Below are 24,244 nucleotides of genomic sequence, written 5' to 3'. Positions count from 1 at the left end.
GGAGCCTGATGTGGGGCGATCCCATAACGCCGGGATCACGCCCTGAGCTGAAGGCAGACGCTTAACCGCTGTGCCACCCAGGTGCCCCAGAAATTTTATTTTTTAAAGATTTTATTTATTTGAGAGAGAGAGCACAAGCAAGGGGAAGCGGCAGAGGGAGAGGGAGAAGCAGGCTCTTCACCGAGCTGGGAGCCTGACTCGATCCCAGGACCCCGGGACCATGACACGAGCCAAAGCAGATTCTTAACCTACTGAGCCATCCAAGTGCCCTCCAAACAAAATTTGCTATGCTTTCTGCCAGTATCATTTCTCATCTATGGCAATTCACCAAAGATTTTTTAAAAATACCTATATCTTCTCAAGGAAAGAATGCTATTGAGTTAATTTCTTGGGTATGAGGGAAAGAATACTTTCAGAAACAAAGTGAATTCAGGTTTAGGTCATTAGAGATCTTTTTATTTTTTTATTTTTTAAGTAGGCTTCATGCCCAGTGTGGAGCCCCATGTGGGGCTCAAACTCGTGACCGTGAGATCAAGATCAGAGCTAAGAATGAGACCAACACTCAACTGACTGAGCCACCAAGGCACACCAGTCATTAGAGATTTTTTTTTTAAAGATTTTATTTATATCAGAGAGAGCAAGAGAGAAAGAGCACAAGCAAGGGGAGCAGCAGGCAGAAGGAGAGGGAGAAGGAGGCTCCCCGCTGAGCAGGGAGCCAACATGGGGCTCGATCCCAGGACCCCGGGATCATGACCTGAGCTGAAGGCAGATGCTTAACTGAGACACAGGCGCCCCTAGAGATATTTTTTAAAGATTTATGTATTTGAGACAGAGAGAGAGGCAGAGGGAAACACAAGCAGATTCCATGCTGAGTGTGGAGCCTGACTTGGAGCCTGATCCCACACCAGTCATTAGAGACCTTGAGTCTATCAATAAGGTGATCTTACCTAAGCTGGGGCGCTTTATTTTTTAAAAAGATTTTAGTTGGGGGCACCTGGGTGGCTTAGTCGGTTGAGCATCTGCCTTTGGCTCAGGTCATGATCTCAGGGTCCTGGGATGGAGCCCTGCGTTGGGTTCCCTGCTCCGTGGGAAGCCTACTTCTCCCTCTTCCTCTGCCTGCAGCTCCCCCTGCTGTGCTGTCAAATAAATAAAATCTTAAAAAATATATATAGTATGTTTAGAGAGAGAGATTGGCGAGCATGAGTGGGGGAAAGGGCAGAGGGAGAGGGAGAGAATCTCAAGCAGATTCCCTGCTGAGTTTGGAGCCCAGTGTGGGGCTCGATCCCACGACCCTGAGGATCATTATCCGAGCAGAAATCAAGAGTCTGTTGCCTAACTCACTGAGCCACCAGGGACCTCTAAATGGGGGCACTTTATATATTTTTAGATCTTATTTAAATTCTAGTTAACATATAGTGTAATATTAGTTTCAGGAGTAGTATTTAGTGATTCATCAGTTGCACACAACACCCAGTTCTCATTACATCAAGTGCCCTCCTTCATGCACATCACCCAATTGCCCCATTCCCCACCCACCTCCCCTCCAGCAACCCTCAGTTTGTTTCCTAGAGTTAAGGGTCTCTTATGGTTTGTCACTCTCTCTGTGTTGATCTTATTTTCCCTTCCCTTCCCCTATGTTCATCTTTTTGGTTTCTTAAATTCCACATGAGTGAAATCATGTCTTTCTCTGACTTATTTTGCTTAGCATAATACCCTCTAGTTCCATCCACACTGTTGCAAATAACAGTATCTCATTCTTTATGATGGCTAATATTCCATAGTGTGTGTGTGTGTGTGCGCGCACGCACACATACATCTTTATCCATTCATCCGTCAATGGACATTTGTGTTCCTTCCATGTTTGGCTATTGTGGACATTGCTGCTATAAACATTGGGGTGCATGTGCCCCTTTGAATCGCTATTTTAGTTGCCTTTGGATAAATCCCTGGCAGTGCAATTGCTGGATTATAGGGTAATTCAGTTTTTAACTTTGAGGAACCTCCATACTGTTTTGCAGAGTGGCTGTACCAGTTTGCATTCCCAATAGTGCATGAGGGTTCCCCTTTTTCTACATCCTCACCAGCACCTGTTGTTTTTTGTGCTATTGATTTTAGCCATTCTGACAGGTGCGAGGTGATAGCTCGTTGTAGTTTTTATTTGCATTTTCCTGATAACCAGTGATATGGAGTTTTTCATGTATATGTTAGCCATTTGTATGTCTTTGGAGAAATGTCTGTTCATGTCTTTTGCCCATTTCTTGACTGGATTTGCTTTTTTGGGGTGTTGAGTTTGAAAAGTTCTGTAGAGATCTTGGATATTAGCCCTTTATCTGATAAGACATTTGCAAATATCTTCTCCCATTCTGTCAGTTGTCTCTTGGTTTTGTTGACTGTTTCCTTTGCTGTGCAAAAGTTTTTTATCCTGAGGAAGTCCCAGTAGTTCATTTTTGCTTTTGTTTTCCTTGCCTCTGGAGATGTGTCTAGCAAGAAGTTGCTGCAACCAGGGTCACAGAGGTTGCTGCCTGTGTTCTCCTGTAGGATTTTGGATTCCTGTCTCACGTTTAGGTCTTCCACCAATTTTCAATTTATTTTTGTGTATGGTGTAAGAAAGTGGTCCAGGGGTGCCTGAGTGGCTCAGTCAGTTAAGCGTCTGACTTCAGCTCAGGTCATGTTCTCAGGGTCCTGGGATCAGATCCCACATAGGGTTTCCTGCTCAGCAGGGAATCTGCTTGAGATTCTCTCTCTCCCTCTGCCCCTCTCCCTGACTTCTCGCAAATAAATAAAATCTTTTTTTTAAAGATTCTGAAAGAGAGAGAGTGCGAGCATGCACCCATAAATGGAGGGGAGGGAGAGAGAGTAAGAGGGAGAAGCAGACTCCCCATCGAGCAGGGAGTCTAATGTCAGGCTCAACCCCAGGACCCTAAGACCTGAGCTAAGGGCAGACAGTTAACCAACTAAGCCACACAGGCAGCCCAAATAAAATCTTAGGAAAAAAAAAAAAAAAAGTGGTCCAGTATCATTCTTCTGCATGTTGCTGTCCCAATTTTCCCAACACCATTTGTTGAAGAGACTGTCTTTTTTCCATTGGATATTCTTTCCTGCTTTGTTGAAGATTAGTTGACCATACTGTTGAGGGTCAATTTCTGGGTTTTCTGTCCCATTGATCTATGTGTCTGTTTTTATGCCAGTACCATTCTGTCTTGATGAGTAAGCTTTGTAATACAGCTTTTGGAGTCCAGAATTGTGATGCCTCCAGATTTGGTTTTCTTTTTCAACGTACTTTGGTTATTTGGGGTCTTTTTTGGTTCTATACAAATTTCAGAATTGTTTGTTCCAGTTCTGTGAAAAATGCTGGTGTTATTTTGAGAGGGATTGCTGGGGCACTTTACAAAAGGAAAAGTAAACTGTATTCATAACAACTCTGGAACAACAAATACAATTTGGGTTTGTCCTGGGCAAACTGACACTTAGGGCTACCCTATCTGTATTACTCATGTATTGCTACATAAAAGATCACCCCAAAATTTAGTGATTAAAACAACATTCCTTACTGAAGTTTCTGTGGGTCTGGAATCCAGTAGCAGCTTAGCTGGCACCTCTGGTTCAGGGTGTCTCAACTGGAAGGAATGGCTGAAGTCACTCAAGGCTCAACTGTGGGAGAATCCACTTCCAAGCTCACTCCTGTAGAGGCTTTAGGACCTTGTTGGCTATTGGTTGGAGACAAGAGTTTCTTGGCACATGGGCCTCTCCGTAAGGTAGCTCCAAACACAGGAGTTGGCTTATCTGAGTGAATAAGAGAAGGTACCCAAAGTGGAAGCTACGTTAGTTTTAACCTAACTTTGGAAGTGATATCCCATCACTTTGGCTGCATCCTATTCATTATAAGAATAAGTCCAGGGGTGCCTGGGTGATGCAGTCGGTTAAGCGTCCAACTCTTGGTTTCAGCTCAGGTCATGATTTTAGGGTCGTGAGACTGAGCCCCACGCTGGGCTCTGTGCTCAGCGTCGAGTCTGCTTAAGACTCTCCCTCTTGAGACGTGTGGGTGGCACAGTTGGTTAAATGTCTGCCTTCGGCTCAGGTCATGATCCCAGGATCCTGGGATTGAGTTCAACATCAGGCTCCTTCCTCGGCAGGGAGCCTGCTTCTCCCTCTGTCTGCTGCTCCCCCTGCTTGTACTCACACTCTGAGAAATAAATAAAATCTTAAAAAAAAAAAAAAAGGCTCCCCCTACCTCCCCCGCTTCAGTGCTCTAAAATAAATTAAATAATAAATCTTAAAAAAAAAATAAATAAATCTCAAAAAAAAAAAAAGTCTAGCCCACACTCAAAGGGGTTGCAACAGGGAATGAAGATGAGGTGCTGGGGATCATCGGGGACCATCTCAGAGGTTGCCTACCACACCATCAACCAATCAATAACTTGTAGTCAACTGACTTTAGAGATGAAAACAATTAAACACAGTGGATGTTCTAGTTCTAAATTATTAAAACACTAATTTAAAAATTCAATTCCTTGTCTACTGAGAAACTGAGGAATTCAGGAATGCTTCTGTCAATCAGGCTAGGCTAGGTCATGTGAACTCAAAAACCTTAGGTTGTTAAAGATGTACTTCTCACTCATGGTTACCTGTCCATTGTAAGTTAGCCTGGGTACTACTGATCTCCATGGAAGGGAGGAAAAAACCCCCCACAACTCTGGAGGGCGATGAAACACTCTGCCCAGAAGTGACACACAGCATTTACTAAACAGCTCACTGATTAACTGGTCACACGACCCTAGCCAACCACAAGGAGGCTAAGATGTACAGTCTAACACATGCACTCCAGAGCCAGAAACACTGGAAGAACAGTACTGATGACTCCCTGTCATTCTGGTCACTAAATGTTCAATTCACTCTTATGTCCTACAGAAACTACACATCCTCCAGAATGGTTACAATGGTACAATGAAGAGGACAAAAACAAAGTGTTAGTGAGAATGTGGGGCAACCAGAACTCTCATACATGACTGGCAGGAGTGTAAAATGGTATAAACCACTTGAGAACATCTCTTCATTGAGTAAACACTAATGAAATTGATGGGTTGTATGGTAAGAACACATTTTATAGGAAACTTTCAAACTATTTCCCAAAGACTTACAGATGAAGGTTCCCAGCAGCTATTTATAATAGCAAAATCCTGGAAACTCAAATATCCATCGCCAGATGAATAAACAAACAGTGGAATATCCATATATAATGGAATAGCCAGTAATATGTTTAGATTTTGTCCATTGTCTGTTGCATTTTGTTTTCAATCATTTACTTCCATGAATTTTAATCTCAAACTACTCTTCACACAGCACCTTATTGTTATTCTAGCAATGTAATGCAGTTTTATACTTGAGGATATAGTGTAAAATTCATTCTTTCATTCATTTTTTAATAGTTGTAACCTGGTCTGCCTGCCTGGTCACTCTAGCTAGTTCTTGATGTTTTGTGTTTGAATTTTTTTCTTTGTACTGTCTGATTATTAATCCAGGTTATTAAATAATCAGTTCCTTCAGGGATTCGAACGTCTGGTGTGTGGACCAGTCAGTATACAGTACAAAAGCACAGAAAACTCTTCCCAGTGTAAGCTGGTAATGAGTGGATCATCAAGCTTAATTCCTTAAAATCAGGTACAGTCATGAGCTCTGTATTTCACGGTGTCCTGAAGAATGGGAAAAGGTTTTGTCCCTAATAAGCAGAAAAGTAGTAGTACACAGTGGGCAAGTTAGAGCAGATCTCTATCCAGTTCATATGTAGGCTCTATACTAAAACCCAAAGCTATAAGTCATAGAGGCAAGTCCCCCTTCTGTTAGCCAAACTGTCACAACCACCTTATGAGAGAACTTAGGATGTTTTAGATTGCCAGGTCCCCAAAGTTTACCTAATACTCTTAAACATACTAGCATGCACCTATTTGTTGAATGAATGGCATTATTTAGAAATGAGTTCTACAACTAGAGGTCCTGCTTAGTTTTTTTTTTTTTCTAGTTAGAAAAAAATCCTACCCATATGAAAGTGTCTGAGTACTTAACAGCAATCACTGTAACCAACTACATGTAACAGAATCCAGTGAGAAGCTATTCTTTCAAAACTTGAGCCTAAGAGACAACCAGATACTATATACCACCTGAAGGGATAACCACACCACCTATGAAGAAGTCTTGGCTGGGGGGCGAGTGGGGTGTGTGTGTGGTGGAGGGGGGTGGATCAAACCTGAATCTGGTCATGCTTGAATTCCAGTTACCAATTTACACAGAATAAAGAGTAACAGGTTAAACCATACCACATGGTTATAATCGGCAAAATCTTACTCTGTCAGAAAGGCTCCAGAATAATTTAAACATACAAATTGCAAAAAGTAAAGGAAAATTAAAGGGATATATACAGATTAAAAGACAGGTAAGTAATAGCAATTAATAACAATATAAGGTCCCTATCTGGATTCTGACATAAACCTAAAATATCTATACGTGACATTTTAGACAATGGAAATTTGAACATTCACTACATATTTGATGATATAACAACTATTAATGTTTTTCGGGGTTTTTATTTATTTTTTTACATGTGTGGCAAAGGGATTGTCATTATTTCCTAAACGTCTGCATCTTTTATATCAAACCAAACTATTTACGTAAAAAAATCTGAGGTCTTTTGAAAAAGTTTAAAAGCAACATAGAATTGCTTAATTTGGGGCCACTCTTGGCTCCTGAACATATGCTAGAATCCACTTTCTTTCCTAGCCCATAATACTATAGCAAAGTTAAGACAAAACATAGCCTAACTGTGGGAGTCACTTATTTTGCTAATAAAAACAGAACTAAACCAGTTCAAGTAGCTGAAACTGGGAGATGTTTGTTCCCCACCCTTCACACACTAGATGATGCAATTTAATGATTGATTTCAATATAAAAAGGTCCTATGTGATTCTTCAAAATGAAAATGATTCCAATGTCCATAACTAGCCCTAAGTAAAAACAGTTCCCAATCACTATGCTCTAAGTGTTCCCTAGGACCTGATTTTGAATTTAATTGAAAGCAGGAAAAGCACCCCAACTAGTTTGGCTTATATTCAAATGTGAGAGCTTATACAGCCCAGAAGTAAAGACCGCCAGTGTCTGTGGGCTCAGCTGTGCCACTTCCTTGATGTACGAACTTTGGCAAGTTTCTTAACCTTTCTGTACCTCTGATGTTCATCCATAAGATGGGGATAATCGTACCTGCCTCTAAGGGTTGTCAGGACTGAATGAACACACATAAACACGTACAAGTGACTAGTGCAAAGCAATATTCAATAAATGTTGGCGCTATATGTAGCTCTGAATTCTGAAGCAGGAAAACTGATATTAAATCTTTGATGAAAATATAACAATATACTTTCAGAGACTAGAAAGATGTTTTCTCATGGCTGTGAAATAAGGAGCACTGATAATGCTAAAACTGAATGCGAGACTGAAGTTGTAATAGATAATAAATAAAAGAACAGTCACTAGGTACTTATTTTGGAAATTTTTCTAATTTAGTAAAAGTGAGAAAAAAAAAAATCAAACCCAGGGCGAAACTTGTCTTAGTGTCTAAGATTTCAAACTAGTTCTTATTGCCAAAAAATCAAGAGTAGAGAATTCTAGAAAACGTTTGTTTTAAAATATATAATGAAATATTCTGGAAGTGATTAATTCTTAAAAATACGTACTATAAGCCAGACAAATGTAAAAAAGTGAAGCAAGATGAACTATTTTTCTGGTCATAAAATATTTATTAAGGTATACTTTAGGGAATATAGTGAATATAAAATTTAGGATCACAATATGAAGCAATTTCAGTCCTCTCAAAAGTCAGCCCAGCCCTCGATGCTCTGCAGATGTAAAACCACTGGTGAGACTCACTAAAAGCAGTTTGACTAGTACAGAAGAGGCTTTCATGAACATTTACAACTAGAGCATCTGAATACCTCTTTTAAGTGCAAAACCACACCATATTACACTAATGCAGCAACAATGCATTCATATTGTTCTTATTAGTCATTAGTAGTCAATTTGCATAAAACACCAGAAAAAAGCACAATGGAGCTCACAAAATGGGCTAAAAAATGAACCTGTCCTTGCAAAACACATTGTAATGGAAGAAGACATTAAAAATGTATTATGCACAATACAGAAGCTGCGTTCCAAAGATCTTGAGTGTCATTTCCTCTGTAAAATCAAATTACACAAACCAGGCACAACTAATATTTGGGAGGCAGTGCGTAGCTAAAATTTCATTTAACTAATTACTCAATGATTTAAAAAATCCCCATAAGTCTTTTCTGTCCTGAGGTAGTTGCAAAATAAATCATAACTTGGATATCAACTAGAGCTGAGGCTTTGACTTTTTACTCATTTAAAACTAGTTGTTACTGACAGGAACTACCTTTTGATATTTAAAAGACAGTTGAGAAATGGGCCTCTTACTACACACACAAGATAATGGCTATGTAGGAAAGAGGATTAGCTGCTTCAGAACGTGAGAGATATGGTCCACCATTGCGCTTCCACCCTCCCCGCCCCCTCCCCCCAACCATTTTAGATTCTTTATTGTCCAAAAAGCCATCAAGAGCAACACAGTAAAGTAGACAAATCATCGTCCTTTGCTGTAGCCAGGGAAGAAAAGGTCAAGTAGAGTCTGCAGAATCTCATTGGGAATCATGAGATAATTCTGGCCAAGATCATGCCGGCAAGCAGGACAGGAGAAAACTTGAGCCTTAAAGGAGCGCTGTAAGCAATCCTAAGGCAAAACCAAAAAACAACAAAAACAAAAACATACCCAATTTCGTAAGAGTAATAGCGTGTAGAAAAGTCAATGACTTACACTTTTAAATAGGAACCAGAAATTTAGGATGAACAACAACTGTTAAGGCTTGAATCTGCACTATGAAAACTAGTCTACAGACATGGCTTTAAAGTTCCACTTCTAGCACATATTGTGAGACTTAAGGTAAATGACTTTAAATTTTGTGTCCTTTAATTTCCTCATCCAATAAAATGAGAGTGTTAGAATTTATGTAGAGTTTCCACTAGCCTCATCTTCTAGGTTGGATTTTAATCCTGTTCTTTCATGACAGAACACCCAAAAAAAAAATTAGGATTCCCCTGCTTAGAACTAAGTTATATACTTCATCAAATCACTTAAATGTAGAATGTGTCTTCCAGAAATATATAGGTCAGGCACAAACACATATGCGGAAGGTTTACTTCCATTTTACAAAAGAAACTTTACAAACTAAAGTTCAGAAGTTAGGTCAGGGCACACAACCACTGAGCAGTAGAGCAGGATTCCAACCTTGGTTTGACTAAAACTCAATTTTTCCCCTTACACCACACTAATAACACAATATTCAACTCCTCTGGGCATGCTGCCAAACAGAATCTGTTTTAGATTCCATTGTGTAGACGGAATTCAGTTTGCACTATAATATATGAAACATACATAAGCTCTAACATAGAGAACAGCAACAACACCTTACTCTCTTCTCCACTGCAACCTCTCCTAACTCCAAACATGATACATATTTGGCTATTACTGTAGAATTGAAACATGCATTACTGACAAAATGTAATGAGATGTTTCTTAACTGACAAGGTTCCACAACTGTTCTGCTGCATGGAAAAATGCTTTACACACTAAAAACATGTTTGGAGGTTAGTGTACCCTTTTGTCCTAAACAAGGGTAAATGAGAAAGAAATCTACTTACTTTACAGACATTATGGAGGCAATCTGTTGTCACAGGCTGGTAAACTAGCTCCTGGCAGCAGACACACATAAAAGATTGTTCCAATTTTTTCAGAAAATTCTAGAATGGTACCCAAGGGAAAGAAAAAAAGATTAGCATTTCATAAAATATTAATAAAATTCTAAGTAATTACAGAAAAATGTCTTTGTCACTATAACACATTTTGTATTAAATCAAAGTGATGGTAACCATAAGTAAATATATAAAACTGAAGAAACTCCATTCCATTAAGATATACACATTAGTTTTAAATCTTAGAACTGGACTGGAAAAGGTGCAAAATCAAAATATATGGCATTAAAAAGTGAACGTTCCTCTTAAACCTCACATTCCAGATATCACTGTTTTTCCCTTTAAAACAATCACAGACATATGTTAACAAACTGGGATTTAAATAAAAACTTGAAAGAAAAAAAAAATCATGGACAGCTTGTCTCAAAGTCATTACATACAGATCTTTTTTCAAAAAAGCTGGGTGGTAATTCCAGTATATGAACACATATTATTTATTCAATCTTTTGCTGTTACAAAACCTCAATATTTTTTAAGCTAAAAAAAAAAAAAAAAGCACTAATACTCTGTAGTATCTAATACGCTGAAGAATCAACATACTTATTTTCCTAGGATTATCTTCTATGGTATTTTGCCTCAGTCTAAAAACATCCTATATTTTCCTGATGCCAATGTTTACTCGAATTGGGACTAAATTATAAAAGATAGAGCCATCTTGGGGCCCCTGGGTGGTGTAGTCGGTTAAGTAGACTCTTGGTTTCATCTCAGGTTATGATCTCAGGGTCTTGAGATCAAGCCCCACATAAGGCTGAGCTCAGCGAGGAGTCTGCTAAAGTTTTTCTCTCCCTCTGCCCCTCCCTGTGCTGTCATGCGTGCTCTCTCTAAAATAAATAAATAAATCTTAAAAAAAAAAAAAGGTAGAGCCATCTTAAGCAAAGATGATCAAACGGGTACTCCTATACTCATCAAAAGCCATTACTGGTTCCATTTTACCCAACTGCTTCTTTAAACTAGAAGGATAAGTAGCTTTTTAAATAGTTGCAAGGCTAATTCAGTTTTTTGGTAGTACGAGAGTGTACTTTTATGTCTTTTTTTTTTGGTCAATAAAAAAGCAGAATGTACAAGAATTTCAGGTCAAAATTAAATCAAAGATCCCATTTCAAAGTTATATCTTGAAACTTATTTACATACATTATAAAAGTGAATTATCAACAAGTATTACAAAACACACTGAAAGAATGTACCATGTAGAAGAGATATGGAAAGAACTCAAACTTTAATACCAACCACCCTTTCCCATGACAAACTAGTTTGTTAATGACTGATAATTTCCCTGGTATTTCCATGATCCCTGTAAGATGCACTACAGATATTCTGAGTTCCTACAATGTGCTAGATGCTCATCTGGGTAGAAGTGAGAAAAAGGCAAAGTTTCTACTTTCATGGAACTTTATATTCCTTTAGGAGAGCAGGCAAAAAAAAAAAAATCAATTTCAGATAGTAATAACTGAGCAAACAAAGCAAATTAAAGCATGAGTAAAGAGTGGCTCTCTTAGAAAGGGTAGCCAGGGAAGGCTTCTCTGAGGACTAGGATTTTTCAGAGACTTACAGGAATGAGTGAGCCACATCAAGGTATAGAGAATTTTCTAGTCAGAGAGGTCGTACAGGTATAATGGCCTAGAAGGAGGAACAGGTTGAGTGTGTTTAAATAGTACAGAGGTCATACTATAGCTGAAGCACTTTGCCTGAGAGAATAGCAAGAGGTAGGTAGGGATGGGAAGGTATTGGAATAAAAATGTACAACACATATATAATAAATGCATTTATTTAAAAGTCGTCATTGGCCAACTCCTGATTTTTCTAGCTTAATAAATGTATTCCTGGTTTACCTGAAGAGAATAGGCATAAAATCTGCCCATGGCAATACTACATAAACATCCAAAGTAATCACTAGCAGCAAGGTCACGATCATCTCACCCAGGCATGTAAGATCCTGCCAATAGTGGGATAACCTACTGAATATTATTTTTGTCTTTTTTTTTTTTTGGCGGTTTGAGAACTGTCAACTGGTGACTATTTCATATAAAAGTTACACTGAAAGAAGAGCTGACAAGTGTACTTGATTTGCATACATTTACTGAGTCTCACAGGACACAATCACTTTAATAATTTTATTTATTTATTTATTTATTTATTTTATTTAANACAACGCTGGGATCACGCCCTGAGCCGAAGGCAGACGCTTAACCGCTGTGCCACCCAGGCGCCCCTAATAATTTTTTTTAAATTGATAAATAGGACATACATATTAAAAGTCTCACAGTGAAACCCAATACACATTTCCAATCCAGTCAACAGATGTGCAAAAGAACTTCCATGTACCCTTAGGTGGCTTTTTCCTTCACCTATATCTAGTACTTTGTCTCCTGCCCACCCAGGAACTAGAACTCGAGTTATCCCTAACCAGCTGTATCCTCTCACCAGAGAATAATTAGATTATTATCAACAACTGTTTGCTGTTTCTTGCTTTCTCTAAGTGAAAATGACCTACTAGAATCAGACTCTCTTTATGCCTGGATATCTTGGCTAAAAAGCAAGTAACACTTCACATAGAACTAAATCACTTTCCTTCTGTCCTCCAAACATGTAAGCCTCGTTTTACCAAGAATAACCCAACATCTCACATTTATAAGCAAAGGAAATAATGACTCCAATATAAATCTAAACAGTATTTGAAGGGCGCCTGGGTGGCTCAGTCAGTTAAGCATCTGACTCTTGACTTTGGCTCAGGTCATGATCTCCGGGTGGTAAGATTAAGCCTTGGTCAGGCTCTCCTCACTGAGTGTGGAGCCTGCTTAAGAGTCTATCACCCCCTACAACCCCCCACACCATGGCACACTCTCTCTCAGAAAAAAAAGTATTTGATAAATCTCACCCATTTCTAAAAGTTTAAAAATTAGGGGCACCTGGCTGCCTCAGTCTATAGAGCATAAGCCTCTTGATCCTGGTGGTGTGAGTTTGAGCGCCACGTTGGGGGTAGAGAGTACTCAAAAATAAATAGAAAATAAAAACAAAAATAAAATAAAATAAAAATACAATACAATAAAATGAATAAATAGGGACGCCTGGCTGGCTCTGGCTCAGTCGGTAGAGCATGTGACTCTTGATTTTGGGGTTCTAAGTTTGAGTCCCATATTGGGAGATTAATTTAAAATCTTAAAAAAAATATGTATATAAATAAATATACATATATGAATATATAAATATATGAATGCATGTTTAAAAAATTTTACCAAGGAACATTCTTCCTTAATATTGATAACCATTTCTCAAATAAAAAGCAACATAAAAAGTGAGTTCTCTCTAAATTTAGACAGAAAGATAACTAACCCCATCTCAGACACATGAGAAATTCTGGCTAATGAATGGACAGAAATAAAGAGAACACTGGAAAGAAGAAATTACTAGAAGATGACAGGATAAAAATTCAAGAGAGGATACTAAAGCTCACCCACAATTAGTTGCATGGAGGAAAAAACCCAGAAAAGTAACTATATTACACCTAATAAGGGGTTACTATCTAATAAGATGGAATATTCTAATTTTAAGTAAAATTACAGACATAATAAAAGCAAGTGAACAAAGAAGGAATAAATTCACATCTGAAAATTCCAGCTTCTGGAATTTGATAAGAAAGCTTCATTTGCAAAATACAGCTTAACACAAAATCAACACATGAGTTGTAATTTCTTTTCACTTTAAAATTTCATGATCACCAAAAGATGGGGGAAAAAATCCAAAACATATAAAGTATTTAAATAAATCGACAGGTTTTTTTTTTTTTAACCACTATTAAACATGTGCTGAACTGCTTAAGATTTACACCATCAGATAATTTTGAACTACAGCAAGAAATTTCCCAATGAGTTTTAAATTGTGTTACACAAACTGAAAATTCTTCCCATGAACAGTGCCTTCAACATAAATAAGTTCAGGCACAGAGAGGCCAAAACCAACAACTAAGAGGCCTAAAATCAATTTAAAAGCATTTAAGTATTACTTTAGTTTATTTCTGAAAGGTAGTAGCACTGGATGAGAGGATTACATAAAAACATCAAGTTTTGACTGACTTGCAAAGGATATTATTTTTTTACTATTTGTTAATATTAGAACATTATTATTAAAAAAACCTTTACATACTGGACCTTCCACAAGAGATGCAAGCACTTCATCCCATAGCTTCTGGTTTTGGTGATCTTCTCTAATTAGATGTTGTTGTTGAGGGGTTAGTTGGAAAGCCTCAACTGCTTCTGCTGAATCTGGTGTTTTTAACACTTTGGAGGCACTTGGACAATCATCTAGATTTATTTAAAAATACACAAGCAGACTTATGAGTGATTCCAAGTAGAACGATGAGATCAAAGAGTTAACTGGCACCAGTAATGTTTAACATGAAGATAACCTGCATAAAGCAGCATCTAACTTCCCTTGGAGCTGTGAATACTGCATTTGCTGTTGTTTTGGCACCGACACTACTAAAATACACAAAAAGTCCCACGCCTCTCCGCCACTCCCAAACATCTCTTTTAATTTCTGGTTCGTTTCTCAATTTATTCTCTTAATATTTTTCTTTATTAGTAACTATGTTTTTAGGACTTACGTCTGCAATCATTACCTACCATCTGTAGTCGGCCTTTTTGAGGCTCCACTGGCCTGCTTCTTTGACTGTCCTTTAGTCTTCTTCCCTTCCTTATCTGAAGGGTAACCTACTGGATACTGATGGGGAAAAAAGTACAATATAGATTTAAGTTTTGCAAAGAAGTGTGTGGGGGGGTGTCTAGATGCTGCTGAGAAATTTAAAAAAGGAAGGGGTGAAGAGTCTATATTTTTCCTAAACTGAGAGACTTCATATAAAGGAAACAGACATTTAAAGGACAGAAGACTATTAAAATCCCCAATTCAGTGTAAAACCATGTAGTTAAGATACTCCATTTTATAAAATAATGATCTTAGTCTCAGATCTAAAAGAGGAAAGACAAGTTTTCAGGAGATTTGAATAGGTGGCTTAAAAAGTTTAAGGAAGAGAAGAATCTAGATATGAAGGTAAGTTAAGATCAACCACAGAGCACAGTACGCACTCATACAGATGGTATTACACTCAATTGTGGAGCCAATCTTTAAAAACAAAACAACTCCTCCCCCAACATTAAGGACTAAATTTCTTATCTCCCAAAATAAGGGGGGGGAAGGGGCTTTTAGAAGACCTAAAGCCACTAAATTACTGAGTTCTTTATCAGCTAAAGGTTAGACTTTAAGGAATAAAGTCTATCTATTTGTGTTTTAGTGGCTACCCTTTTTTGGGGGACATGCTTTGTTGATAACACTGATATTTAAAATTCAACATGTTTTAGGCCCCAACAATGATATTATTCACTTATCTTAAGAGATGGGCTTACATGCTTCTGCTTACAGTTTCAAATCTAACCTGTCTAGAACATTGCTCTGCTGAACAATGAACCTGAAAAAAATCTTTTAAAAATGGATTTAACAAGTTCTTTTTTTATACTGTTATAAAAAGAATTATTTTGGCAGTTATTTTAGTAGCCGATGGGTCTCATTTAATTAATGAAACAATTAATTCTACAAGTTTAAAAAGAAAACAAAAACAGACACAGACTTGCACTAGAAAACACACACTCACCTGCCTGGGTGGTCAGACACTTGCCCATAGTTCAGCCCCTACACATGCAGTGTGGGCAGAGCCAGGGGAAATGAAAAGCTGGTAGTCTTTACAGGAAGCACAACAATGGGGAACGATGGAGGATGAACTCAAACCATGCTCTGAAGTCAGTGTCAGGGACAAAGTCTAGGGTGCATAGGCAGTGGACGGGGAATGTAGCCATACCATCCATTATGCACACAAAACCAACAAAGTCTTATATGGGTTAACAGCTGAACATGGGCAAAGGGGAAAAAAAAAAGGCAAAGCACTAAAGGTGGTGACAGGACAGAGAAGCAGCTTTGAGGGGGAAGAGAAAAAAGGGGTGAGGAAAAGTGAGAAGGGTAGGAAGCAGACCACTCTTACAAGCCACCTCCCCCTTCCCCTACCAAAGACACACCCCCTGTGCCCTCTAGGATAAACTTCCCTTCTTAAGGCCTCCTTTATATAAATTTTATGTATCCCTCTCCGTCATTCTTCAAGTCATTTCCAATTGAATTGGAAATATTTTACTTTTCATTGAAGGCCTGGGTTTTCCCAAGCACAATTGTTGGTCTTAGGGCAGTTTGACACCTAGAATGCTACCTTTTTACTTGTTTTCCTTCTGTGTAACTTGCATGATTTCACTCCTCACCCCTTAAAGTCCACTGATCAATTGCCATGAGTTGTATCCAGTGTTACGGCACAAAGCCATTAGAGAGGTGCACATTTTTATGAACAGACAAGTGGCCTAGACAAACGCTATCTCACCTGTAAGCGTAGACATAGTCTCCTTGACCGCTCTATCCCTTCTGAGGTCCAAGGAGCAGGTTCGACATCATCTCTTCTTAAAAGGTAGCGCCAAACCAAGAATCCGTGGCTTGATGAAATTTCTGGCCAGTATTTCACCACCTAAATCAGTATTTTGTAGTAGTTTGAAGTTTAATATTTAGACTTACTCATAATATATTACTAGTTTAAGTACACTTGACTAAACTAAATGTAACTTCAAAAGATACTTGCTTTGTTGTAGTAACAGGAAATAAAAAATATTCACTAAAAATATTGTTTTGACCTTATTTCCTAATTAAGATAGTTCCCATATAAGTACACACTGCTATAAATTTGAAATATTAACAAGATTATGCTCACAAATAGATTCCTGCATAATAGATAAAAATGGTGGCAGTAAATGCCTCCATTTTTTAAAGAAAACAACCTATTTGACACATTATAACGTGCTTGACTTTGAAAATCTATAAGAATCAGTATCTACAATGGTCACATTATTTAGTTTTATCATAGTGAATATATACTTATAAAAAGCTTAACTCAAAATGGAACTCTGCCCTTATGGGCTTCAAATAAACATTAAGAGAAAAGTATTAAAGTTAGGAGCTCACTTTGTATATTTGTTACATTTCCAGAAAAAGTAGAAATGCCAACTAAGGTGATCTACTATTTCCTTTAGCCCACCCAGCAGAGTAGTTCCCTTTGGCAACCCTGTCTTGAAAGCCCAGGAAGAATGACTAACAAGATGTCATGCCAGATAGAGCACCTTATAAATGCCATCATATCTGTTGCCTTCTTCAGGAGCATATTTGCTGATCTTCCTCCCTTTAAAACTGCGTATCACTCTGACTGGCTTACCAGCTCTCCAATTCCGAGACTCTGCTCCAATTTTATCATCCAATGGAGCATCACAGTTTAGGGCCAATGCCCTAAAAAATAAAACAAAGTCTTTATACCAAGTAATCTTTAAGTACATAATCGCATTATTAGCTCAATTAAAAGGTGAATTATGCCTTACCTGATGGTTAAGATTCTATGATTCTTTCCATATTATTCCAGATAATAGGATTATGCTTTCCCCCACCAGCAGAGAAGACAAATCAGTTTTCTGATGTCACCCCCAAGCCAGGGGATTGGTTCTCAGATAGCCTGTAGGGTTCTTCTGAAAGTAATAACATCTGTGCCACGTATAATAGAAAACAACTAGAAATACATGGAATTTTTTTAAAATAACGTTTGTTGAGGGAAGGGAGAAAGTTGGAAAACTAAAGCAAGTGATTGTTGTAGTATTTATTCTTGATAAGGGAGTGAGGTAAATTGCTGGAATAATGTAGAAAGAAATCCAGGAAAATGAATTTGTCAGCAAGGTACAGATGACCTTTCTAGGTCTACTTTCCACATTCCAGATAGAGAATCCTTAACATCTAGAAGCTATTAAAGAACAAGTTTAATATGATAATATAGTTTAAAGACTTCGAGTAAAAAGTTTAAATAAAACTGAAGCATTCAAATGCCTGTGTTAAGTCATGACAATAAAGATTTTCGGCTCCTCCAAATCACTATTTTTATGATGACATGTGAACAAGGAGGAACACTGAGTGAGAAGCAGCTCCTGATTTAGTTGAAGCTTCTTAGCAGGTGTACTCAATTAGCAGTAATTAATCAGTAAGGGTACGTAAGAAGACCTTTCTTGGGAGAACTTAGTCCTGCCAAAAAACAAAAACAAAAAAACAAAACAACCCCACCAAACTAGAATCTATTTAAAATTTGTATTCTTCTTCTCAGATACTTACTTCTTAACTTAAGTGAAGAAAAAAAAAAAACCACTGAGAACATGTAAGGTTAAAACACATACACACCCAATTTGGTAAATTCAGATATGATACAAAATACTTTTTCAGGGTATAATTCTACGCAGGCTCAAATAAAAAAAACTGACCTTATGACTAAATGTCTAATCTACCCAGATCTCTTGATCAGTTATATTGTTAAAAAAAAAAAAACCACTTTATAAATGTGGTCAAATAAAGTTTACCAAGTTATCTTTTTTTATCTCAAAGGGAGATGCATTAAATCTCTGGGAGGTAGAAGAAAATGTAACCAACCTTCTAGGGCTAGTATTCCAGCTTATTTATGTAATACCTATTGAGATATACATACTTCATCTTCTTAAAGAGGTAGGAAAAGGAAAAATACTATTTTCACATTAATGAGTGGAATGCTTCGGTGCTTACAGGCACCTTCATTCAGAACGACTGCCACCACTAACTGGCATTATTAACTCACTTCTAGCTTCACATAAGTATGTAGGTAGTTCAAGTATGTGAAAAGAATCTAAGATCAAACTAGGTGAAACAAGGCTTTTCCATTACTCTGCAGTTCAATCGATTGCTTCTAACTGCCCTTACAAAGGATGGCTAGGTTACCTTGCTGCCCTCTTCAGTTTCATAAAGCGAAAAGCTGAGAAGAAATAGGAACAAACTTCTCAAAGCAAGAAACAGGAGCCAAACTACCTTTAAGTGGAGAAGCAAAAATGCACTGGACCATATACTAGTCAGGAAAGAGTATAATATGGGGCAGAGCTAAGGGTCTTTCACCCCAGTTTTCATGTTTATAAAACATACAGGTATCTTTGCCCAGAGGTCTTTACAATCACTATGCATACTCAAAAGCTTAATGTATAAATTAACTGAACGGACGTCAGAGTCCCTATAAGTCAATCCAAAATGTTTTTGAGTTAATATTTTATATTCACTACCTTCCTTTCAATACAAACATTTTTACTACTTGTCAATTATTTTCTAATAAGATTATAACATATGGCAAACAGGGTTATACTTATTAGATTCTTTAAAAGCTTGGAAAATATTTACCATGTATATTACAAGTGTAGGAAGCTAGGAAACAAACCTCATTCAAGCAAAATCATCTATTGTTATTAAAAGGTAAATATAATTTTCAGATGTGACAACGTGAAAAGCCCTTTTGCAAATTCAAGATAATACTTTCACCGACAAAAACACATCAAAATCTTTCTAACTCCTTTTAAGATCATTCCTCCTGAAGAGCTGCTATTCTGCTAGAAAAAGACTAGCTAAGGATTGGACTCCTGCCTCAGGAATGTTTTCACCAGCAAATCTGACCTGTCTCCTCTGCTGGTTCAGTTAAATAATCCTACTGTCAGAAATAATATAGAAGGAAGACATAAAAACAGACTGTATGTAATTTGGTATGCAACAAATTCTTGAAATCATATTGGTGTATTCTTTACTTCACACGGTAATCAGAAATTAAGGGCACACTACTTAAAACCGAGTGATTTAGACTCAAGAAAGAAAAATACTCATTTTTACTCAATAATCCATAAAACACCCTTAACAATAGGATATAAAAATTTCAACTTTATGAAATTGATCAAAAAATTATCAATATGACAAGTTATAATGTGGTCGTTGCTATCTGATGGTTTGGGTCACTTTATTATTGCTATTAGCATGCACCTTTGAAATAAAACATTTTAAAATCATTTTTTGTTCCCATGGAAGCTGGAATGTCATTAATACTTCTACAGAACAAAGGTCAGCACAAGGTGGCTCTTTTGTAATGCTTTATAAGTATTTACGTAGAAAAGGTCATTTTTGTAATTAAACATCCTCTTTTATAGCACTGAAGAGACATTATAAATTCTAAAAGCACCTTGAGTGTAGCTCTGATTAAGTTTATCTGATGTTTCACTTATGCTCACAAATGCGGCTCCCGAACTTAAACCTATCTCACATTTGTTAAGTCTCTTTTAAAAAGAAGTCTGTTACTTTAAAAAATAAATCTGTGTTGAGTAAAACATAACTTTGACCTATGGGATAGTAGATAGCCACCTTGTCCTCAATTTCTCTTACATAGGTTCCCTTCCTTCAAATGTTTCAACATTTTTTTAAATGTAAAACACATGTATTAAGACTGGGAATTATGGCATTTAAAAAGTAGTATGAAGAAATAAGAATGCTTAAAAATAATTATATAATCAGGTAATGGGATTTTAAATTTAGATCTTTAACTCTCAATTTAAGATTCTCCCCTATAGTCTAACTTACAAATTATATTACTATAATCAAACTTTTATACAAAGCCCAAATAGTCTTTACAAACTCTAACAATAAAGAGTACCTGTTCATGTTTGTTAATGTTTGATCAGCCGATGGTGCACCAATTCTTTTATTACCAGCAAGATTTTTACCACCACTCCCAGTGTATGTGAATTCATCACCTCGGTCCTACGGGAAAAGATTTTCAGCATTAAGATACCTAAACCCAAGTATAATCTTGCCAATTCTTATTTTACAGTCAGAACATTTGGTTAGGATGTTATGAATTTACATGTTCTCTTCCAAGGTACCTTGAGAGATACTTGCCAAAATATCTCAAATGCAGTTGTGTATGCAGTACATCTTCAAGTTATATCAAGTTACATCACATGATCATTTTAAAGTTAGAGCTTCCAGTACCTCCAAATGTGGCTATTCTCATGCTATGTATATAAATGAGTAATCTCTAGGATGTTACAAAATAAGATTTATAGACTGGGAATATTGTTTCGTTTAATTCAATGGTATTAAAATAAACATCAATATTCTCTTGTAGGATTTTACAGCATACCATTTTAGTAAATACTTCATATCTGATTTCTCATCAGCAATCTACACCATACCCAAATTTGCTGTTAAAATTCAAAATTAAAATCCTAACAGCTTAGTAAGTTCCCCACATTTCACATTGTACAGGTTCACTTAAATTACATTTGGTGAAATAATAGCCTATCATTAAAAAGGAAAAGAATTTGAAAACTAAAATTTGTATAAAGGGTCTACTAAATGTGAAAAAAAACATGCCAAAGGAACTAGATGTTACAGAAACTAGGACCACAAATATCTCTGTATTAATTACAAATTCATATTGATATTACTAAGTTATTGATTCAGTACTCAAAATCAGTTGAGAAGAAAATCAGTATACAAATTAACTCTACTAACATTATCAAAATAGTGGTTCACTCTTTTATTTTTTGATTAGTTTACAAACCATGTTCAGTCTCAGGTATATAACATAGTGATACAAGTTTAAACATTATGCTGTGCTCACCACAAGTGTAGCTACCATCTATTACCAGACAATGCTGTTACAATATCACTGACTAGGGGAAGAAAAAAGATGGCGGAGGAGTAGGGGACCTTTTTTCAGCTGGTCTCCTGAACCAAGCTGGATATCTACCAGATCATCCTGAACACCCACGAAATCAGCCCGTCTGAGACTAGGAAGATACATCTGGATCTCTACAAAAGAACATCTCCGGCACTGAGTACTGAGGTATGAAGCGGGGAGCCGTGAATCTGGACACAGATATCGGAAGATAAACGGAAGGGGGAGGGAGCCCCAAGCTTGGGTACCGGGAAGCAGTAGCCACCTGCACCGGGAAGCGGGCCAGATTTGCGGACTGGTAGCTGCCGAGAAAGCAGACTGAGACTAGGGGCGCGCACGCGACCAGACTGAAAACCCGATATTGAGAATGCGCAAACGACACTGAAACAGGGAGCTCGGGGAACCCAGGGCAGCTGGCAGTGTTAGAAGCACAAAGGACAGAGATATGCTGGACCAGGAAGTGAGGACTGGGAGAGTGGCTGTGGGGCACAGAACCCGGGATGGGGCAGGGTTTTTAGCCAGCACCGACAGAAACAGAGTTAAAGTGGCCAGGAGAGCTCAGTGGAGAGCAGACTACGATCTTTCTGTTCTGAGACGGAGGCTAGGATAAGGCCACTGTGGCTCTGACTCTCAGAAGAGTCACAGAAAACCACCAGGGAAACCCGCCAGAGAACAAAAGCCTGGAAATACTGGTTCACATTGTGCCCATCCCCACCCCCTCTCACAGGGAACGGGGCAATTCTACACAAACAGGGTTGCCTGAGTATCAGTGTGGCTGCCCCCCTCCCACCAGAAGGCAGGCTGAAACATCAAGAAGCCCACATCCCTAAGGTCCCTATAAAACAAGTGCACACTGCCTGGGTCCTGGTCAATAATTTGGGCTCTGTGCATCCCCGAAACCTCTCCTCATCAGAATGACGAGGAGGAGAAACCCTCAGCAAAGAAAGGACACAGAGACTGTGGCCTCTGCCACAGAACTGATGGATATGGATATAACCAAATTGTCAGAAATGGAGTTCAGAGTAACAGTGGTCAAGATGATGTGTAGGCTTAAAAAAAATAGTAACGAAAATATGGACAACAATATAGAACCTCTAAGGGCAGAAATGAGAGTGAATCTGGCAGAAATTAAAAACGTTATGAATCAAATGCAGTCTAAACTGGATGCCCTGACAGCCAGGGTAAATGAGGCAGAAGAATGAATTAGTGAATTGGAAGATGGGATGGTAGAAGAGAAGGAAAAAATGGGAACTTGGCTCAAAAAAAATCCAATCTCAAGAATGTAGGTTACAGGAGATTACTGACTCAATGAAACATTCCAATGTCAGAATCATCAGCATCCCCGAGGGGGTGGAGAAAGAGAAAGGTCTAGTAGAGATATTTGAACAAATTGTAGCTGAGAACTTCCATAATCTGGCAAAGGAAACAAGCATTCATGTCCAACAGGCAGAGAGCACCCCTCCCAAGATCAATGAGAACAGACCAACACCATGTCACATAATAGCACAATTTGCAAATCTTAGATGCAAGGATACAATCTTGAAAGTGGCCAGGGGGAAAAGAGTCCTCACCTACAGAAGGAGGAACATCAGAATAAAGTCAGACCTGTCTACAGAGACCTGGCAGGCCAAAAAAAGCTGGCAAGACATATTCAGAGCACTAAGTGAGAAAAACATGCAGCCAAGGATCCTTTATCCAGCAAGGCTGTCATTCAGAATGGATGGAGAGACAAGGACCCTCCAAGACCGGCAGAAACTGAAAGAATATGTGACCACCAAGCCAGCCCTAAAGAAATATTAAGGGGGGTTCTATAAAAGTAAAAAGACCCCAAGAGTGATACAGAACAGAAATTTACAATGTATAGGAACAAAGACTTCACAGGCAAAATGACATCATTAAAATCATATCTCTCAATAACCACTCTCAATGTGAATGGCCTAAATGCTCCCATAAAATGCTGCAGGGTTGCAGATTGGATAAAAAGACATGACCCATCCATATGCTGTCTCCAAGAGACTCATTTTGAACCTAAAGTTACATCCAGACTGAAAATGAAGAGATGGAGAACCATTTTTTATGCCAATGGACCTCAAAAGAAAAGTTGGGTAGCAATTCTCATATAAGACAGATTAGATTTTAAACTAAAAACTGAAGATTGTAGTTAGAGATACAGAAGGACGCTATATTATTCTTAAAGGGTGTATCCAACAAGAGGATCTAACAATCATAAATATCTATGCCCCCAGCAGGGGAGCAGCTAGATACACAAGCCAACTCTTAACCAGAATAAAGAGACATACAGATAATAATACGTTAATAGTAGGGGACCTCAACACTCCGCTCTCAGCAATAGACAGATCACCTAAGCAGAAAATCAACGAAGAAACAAGAGTTTCGAATGACATACTGGACCAGATGGACCTCATAGATGTATACAGAACACTACACCCCAGAACAACAGAATACTTATTCTTTTCGAATGCACTCGGAACTCTCTGCAGAATAGACCATATGCTGGGTCACAAAACAGGTCTCAACTGATCGCAAAAGACTGAGATTATTCCCTGTATCTTCTTAGACCCCAATGCTTTGAAACTGGAACTCAATCACAAGGAAAAATTTGGAAGAAACTCAAACACTTGGAAACTAAGAACCATCCTGCTTAAGAATGATTGGGTAAACCAGGGAATTAAAGATGAGCTTAAGCAATTTATGGAAACCAATGAGAATGAAAACACATCAGTCCAAAAC

The 24,244-nt window shown here is 37.9% G+C and overlaps 1 protein-coding gene across 5 annotated transcripts in view; it reads right to left on the bottom strand.

The window, feature by feature from the left end:
* Positions 1-3,311: 3,311 nt before the first annotated feature.
* Positions 3,312-24,244, bottom strand: part of UHRF2 (ubiquitin like with PHD and ring finger domains 2) — a 97,162-nt gene continuing 76,229 nt past the window's right edge. For 2 of the 5 annotated variants that reach the window (XM_019809756.2, XM_002929061.4), the window contains 7 exons: positions 20,465-20,571; positions 17,067-17,229; positions 16,280-16,420; positions 14,490-14,586; positions 14,011-14,168; positions 9,760-9,858; positions 7,764-8,791 (listed from right to left, as the gene is read on the bottom strand). In XM_019809756.2, the coding sequence (XP_019665315.1) occupies positions 8,645-8,791; positions 9,760-9,858; positions 14,011-14,168; positions 14,490-14,586; positions 16,280-16,420; positions 17,067-17,229; positions 20,465-20,571 (912 nt within the window). In that variant the 3' untranslated portion in view covers positions 7,764-8,644. Of the gene's footprint in view, positions 3,784-7,763; positions 8,792-9,759; positions 9,859-14,010; positions 14,169-14,489; positions 14,587-16,279; positions 16,421-17,066; positions 17,230-20,464; positions 20,572-24,244 lie in introns of those variants that run through there. The other 3 variants (XM_019809755.2, XM_019809754.2, XM_011237057.3) reach the window with 3 other exon arrangements.

Source organism: Ailuropoda melanoleuca, chromosome 7 (genome assembly GCF_002007445.2).
Source record: "Ailuropoda melanoleuca isolate Jingjing chromosome 7, ASM200744v2, whole genome shotgun sequence".
Taxonomy (NCBI): Eukaryota; Metazoa; Chordata; class Mammalia; order Carnivora; family Ursidae; genus Ailuropoda; species Ailuropoda melanoleuca.
Note: the sequence above shows the minus strand (reverse complement) of the source record. Positions and strands in the feature narration are given on the sequence as shown.